Below are 4926 nucleotides of genomic sequence, written 5' to 3'. Positions count from 1 at the left end.
CCTAAGTTCATCAATGAACTTGATCTTTTGCTTAGAAGCCTATTTTGATTACCAGACTTGTTCTTATTAATGTAATGAACATTTGGATGTGATGTACTGATGTTATGTACCTTGAACTTAAGTATTTGGCTGTCATGTTATGTACTAGACCTATTTATAGTGTTGCCGTCAATAATTTGGTACTGAATATCACTGTCTTGCTGTCAAAATTTAGTTGTGATGACCACAAAAATCTTGTCAAAATTTGGCACTGAATATCACTTTCTTGCTATCAAAATTTAAAAATTTTGCACCGAATATCATTGTGTTGCTGTCAAATTTTAGCTATGATGTTCACACAATTGTTGTCAAAATTTGCCACTGAATATCAAGTGGTGCTGTCAAATTTTAGCTATGATGTACTACTATAGTACATGAATCATTCGGTTCAAATCATGTTTGATGTACAGGTACATGAAACAATAATTTCAATTCGGTACAGGAGATTGTTGTACATGAAATTGACATTAATCTGAAACTGCAGTACAGGAAACAAAACATCTCGAATTGCCATTTTCTTTCAATACACAGACCAAGCATTTCAGTAGTACATCTCATTGAGTTCATCAAAATACTAATTTTGTCTCAACTAAACCAAAATACATTAAAACTAAATGCATCAGGACCTGCCAGCCATTGCAAACATGATTGCGACTAAACCAAAATACATTAATATAGCAAAACATTATCATCCTATCTCTGGATAGCAACTGATCTCCATTGCAATCATTCTCGTCTCCATTATCTGCTTCTCCTTCACAGCTTCTATGTCACCATCTTTCTCCTTCAGCTTCTTCTCCAAAACCTCTTTCTTGCTAGCAAGATTAGCAATTACACTTCTCTCCCTTCCCTGCCATGGTTTGTCGATCCATTTGTCATAACCACAAGTCCTCTCATCCTGTTAATAAACAATTCACACACTAATAAAAGGCTCCAGTAATAACTGATGTGATCTACTCAAATTATCACAAACCACAGAATTAAGAGCTTCTGAATTCAGACCCAATGTTACCTCATACCGTCACACCAAAAACCATGGCCCTGTGTCACACCTTCATTGCATACACGTCGAGCAAGCGCATCTCTGTGCCCACACAAGTCGCCCTTGGGACAGGAGGTGTAGGAGCGCTGTGAGTAGCAGAGGAGGACCAATGGCCGAGCGGCGGGAGGATGAGGAGGAACGGAGGAGGTACCTTGCGCCGTAGAGGCTGGAGGTACTGCAGCAACTGAAGCCGTGGGCAAAGGCGCACGTGTTGTCGCTGCACAAGCCGACGTACGAGCTGTGGCAGCCGGCGGACATGCTCCCGGACGCGCTGGCGCTGGGCATGGACGGCTTCAACGCGGCGTGCCTCGAGCACCGCGGCAGGGCGTAGGGCGTGCCGGCCGCGCAGCTGGTGTGCCTGGTGAAGAACACGGTCACGGAGGAGGCCCTCGCCGCCGTCCTACTTGAGCACGCCGCCGCGGTGGAAAGGGGATCGAGGGTTAGGGATTTGGGAGGGGGGCAGGGGCGGGCTGCTGTGTCCCACCGGGTCAGGGCTTATGTGCAAAAAATAAACAGAACGAAGGGGCACTCGCTGACATTAGGTCCCACGACCACGCTGGCATCCTGGTCAGCAGCGCGGACGTATGAAAACGTGATTCGAACCGTATTTGCACCAAAGAGCCAAGTTTTTGCACCAAATCGGTGTATTCTTCAAGTTCGTGCACAAAACTAAACATTGGTGGCAAGTTTAGGCACCATTGATGTAATTACCTCTATGTTGTATAGATGGACTAAAAGTTGCATACCTTCAAAGTTTGCAGTGTAAGCTCAGTAGTATGCAAGTTTAGGTGACCGGGATTTGTAAAAGGTTAAGCAACTAAGAATTAGCTAAAGAGCAGTAATAAATTGATAATGGATGCAAGTTCAAATTGGACTGAATTCACAATTACTCGAATAATGGATGCATCCCATGAGAAGATGGGGCCTCCTTTAATCGATCGAATCAGACTTGTTCAGCAGGCGATACCGTTGCTTCTTTATCGTGCTCCATCTCCCCGTTAACTTGTTTGCTCCTCGCATTCTTCTCCTCCTCATCTGCAGATTTCCCGTCACCCACGCCATGGATCATCATAATCGGCTCACCACATGGCCCAGTCCGGTTCTCCTTGCTTTTACCCCACAGCACGCTGTACAGACCTCCAACGAGAAGAATTCCACCCAAGATACTGCCAAAATTAATGAAAAAGAAGAATAAATGAAGTGGAGTTTTGCAAGGATAGACTGATAGACCAGTTGTGCAGTCGATGTCGATCGTCACGTACCTGCCGAGGTGAACGATCTCTCCGAGGAAGAAGGAGGAGCAGAAAATGGTGAAGACGAAGCAGAGCGGGTTCCACACGGCGAGGAAGACCGGCCCTCTCATGTCCGCGCACCATGCTTGCAGGTAGTACGACACTCCCGTCACCACAAACCCCTAATTCAACCCATGCATACATCAGTCCACCACTCCATGCATCCATCCATTGGCAGCAATTGTCAAGACAGAGAATTGAGAAGCCTTACGGTGTAGAGGACGGCGACCAATGTGACGTCGAACCCCAGCTGCCACCGGGAGAAGTCCCTCTCGGCGACCGCCGCGACGACGAAACACTGGCCCGCGCTGAAGGCGCACTGCGTCGCCGTGACGAGCAGCTTGTGGGGGAACTCCTTGAGCAGCGCGGCCTGCAGGACGATCCACAGGGACCACGTCACGTTGACGAGCACCATGAGCAACGTGCCCATGATCCACGTCCCCCTCTTCGCATCAGCCTCCCCGTTTGCGACAGCAAAGGCGCGGTGGTGGTTCACCGGGTCCAGGGACGGACCGACGTAGAAGGCGATGGCGAGCACCCCGGCGAGGCAGAGCCCGACGCCGGCCACCTTGGCTATGCCCGAGGGGCTCCTCAGCTTCACCACTTCCATCCTGCGGCCAAGTGTACAAGTCACTAGGTACGTACTACTACTACTACTGACTAACTTTAGTACTCCCTCTATTCCATAATTCTTGTAGTGGTTTAGTTTAATTATTATGAAACAGAGAGTAGTATAATCATATAATAGTAGTTGGCTGGATCAACTAGTTCGTACCTCAGCAGTAACGCTATGATGAAGGTGACCACGGGCATGGAGTTGCTGGTTGCAGACCCCACGGTAGCAGATGTTAACTTGAGGCTCACGTTGTACAGGTTCAAGCTAAATGTAGTCCTGAAAATATCGATCAGCCATTCATCTCTGATTTGTTGCGCATACACAAACAGCTAATTAGGTGCCGCAATCGATGAGTAAATTGCAAAAAACCACCACAATTGCGAAAAAGTCATCAAACACCCACCAATATGCATGTTTTCTGATGGCTTTTTCCTGAAGCATTGATAACTTCGAGTCAATTGTGGTGATTTTTTGCAATTTACTCCATGCGTTGCTTACTTACCCGAATAAGGCATAGAGGAACAGCTTCATGAGCAACCGGAACGACATTAACCGTATGTTTTTCCTGGGAATCAGTTTGCAACTCATCATCGACCTTACTTGCATGCATGGTTCCCTTGCTAGAAGTATAGCTCAAGTAGTACCAGATAGATAGTTAGCTCTGAGGCAGTACCTTTCGAGGACAATGGCGAGAGGCAGCAAGAGAAGAGACGCGGCGGCCTGGCGGTAGAAGACGAAGACGTAGGTGTTGAACCCCTGGTTGTACGCCGCCTTGGAGGTGACGAGCATGCCGGTGGCGATGACCTGGATGATCACGGCGATGACGTACGGCTTCTTGCCATCCACCTCCATGCCGGCAGCGAGCTTGAGCTACCACGGCTCCGTCAGGTACCGAACAGATCAGATCAAAGTGTGGTCAGAGCGTGTGAATCGATTGTCGCCTCTCTATCCTGCGATGAGTCTCTGCAGCTACTTATGCTGCCACACCAATGCAAGCTACACTGAGCTGGAGTAGTAGCATAGCATCTCGATCTGATTTTCTTTGGCTTGTTTAGGCTAGGAAACGACCTGCACTTCTCGAGTCAATACTCAATACTCGGTACCTCCCAGCTAATTCGAAAGAGAGATCTGGTAAACACGAATATAATCCTAGCCATTAACCGTCTTGAGTCGATCTGATTTTCTTTGGCTTATTTACTTGATTGGCTTAACACTGTTTTTCTTTCCGATAAAGGGTGTTTTTATTAACTCATAATGTCATATCAAAAGAATACAAGTACTATGGATGTGCACCCGTTTCCTACATGACGAGGATACACACAACCAACACAAAAGCACACACAAATGACAAAAAGGAAAAAACGTGACCCTCAAAAGTCATGTCGAACCAAACTAAAGCATACAGTAGCAACCATCAACATCAAATTCCACCAATGACAGCACTCGGACTGTGAGTAAAGTGCTTCAGCAACGACGCGTTGCAACGTTAGATCCATGCACGGAGATTTGATCTTTAGTTTTCACCCTGAAGAGCAAATCCGAGCAAACTCAAAACAGGGTCTGTCTCAGTAACAACACAAATATGCATTCTCCATGGTTTATCTGCGTGCATGCTGACTCAAGTGTGAACTTGGTCACACTGATGTGCGTGATTTGTTCGCGCTGTTAAGTATACTTGCTACTTAAGATTTCACAGAAAAGATAGGCGGCCTTGTAAGCAGCCAGTCAAGTCTAGCTAGGAAAGTCAAATTAACAATGCCTCGCGCCACATGTTTTGCTCCCGACCTGTCGATCGATACATGCAATCTTTCTAAGCATAATTAAGTAGTCTCGTGCTTGCTGCCCACTGATCATTAACATTAAGCCTTTGTTTTAAGTAGTAGGAGCACCACCCGCTTCTTCCAAGCGAGTGAGATAATTGGTCTATCATTGGACAG

The 4926-nt window shown here is 46.8% G+C and overlaps 1 protein-coding gene across 3 annotated transcripts; it reads right to left on the bottom strand.

Moving 5' to 3' along the window:
* Positions 1-527: 527 nt before the first annotated feature.
* Positions 528-4068, bottom strand: LOC109754641 (WAT1-related protein At5g64700-like). 3 transcript variants are annotated; one of them, XR_006670691.2, is made up of 8 exons: positions 3663-4045; positions 3492-3554; positions 3149-3265; positions 2585-2984; positions 2344-2495; positions 1233-2247; positions 1052-1143; positions 528-937 (listed from the first exon to the last, which is right to left on the bottom strand). XR_006670691.2 is itself a non-coding variant. In XM_020313559.4 (7 exons), the coding sequence occupies exons 1-7, from the start codon at positions 3839-3841 to the stop codon at positions 728-730; spliced, it is 1320 nt and encodes a 439-aa protein (XP_020169148.1). In that variant the 5' UTR covers positions 3842-4046; the 3' UTR covers positions 528-727. The 3 variants fall into 3 exon arrangements, 1 of the variants encoding a protein (XP_020169148.1); XR_012203426.1 differs by having other exon boundaries at positions 1052-2247; positions 3663-4068; XM_020313559.4 differs by lacking the exon at positions 1052-1143 and having other exon boundaries at positions 2049-2247; positions 3663-4046.
* Between the last annotated feature and the right edge of the window lie 858 nt (positions 4069-4926).

Source organism: Aegilops tauschii, chromosome 2 (genome assembly GCF_002575655.3).
Source record: "Aegilops tauschii subsp. strangulata cultivar AL8/78 chromosome 2, Aet v6.0, whole genome shotgun sequence".
In the NCBI taxonomy this organism is placed as follows: Eukaryota; Viridiplantae; Streptophyta; class Magnoliopsida; order Poales; family Poaceae; genus Aegilops; species Aegilops tauschii.
This window is presented reverse-complemented; position numbering and strand designations above follow the sequence as displayed.

Bases quoted from the DNA above. Each gene is read 5' to 3' on its own strand.
- LOC109754641 (XM_020313559.4), bottom strand. From the start codon at position 3,841: ATGGAGGTGGATGGCAAGAAGCCGTACGTCATCGCCGTGATCATCCAG. The intron at 2,985-3,148 runs GTACGAACTAGT...ACTTGGCCGCAG, and splicing joins ATCATAGCGTTACTGCTGAG to GATGGAAGTGGTGAAGCTGA. The intron at 2,496-2,584 runs GTAAGGCTTCTC...GGGTTGAATTAG, and splicing joins TGGTCGCCGTCCTCTACACC to GGGTTTGTGGTGACGGGAGT.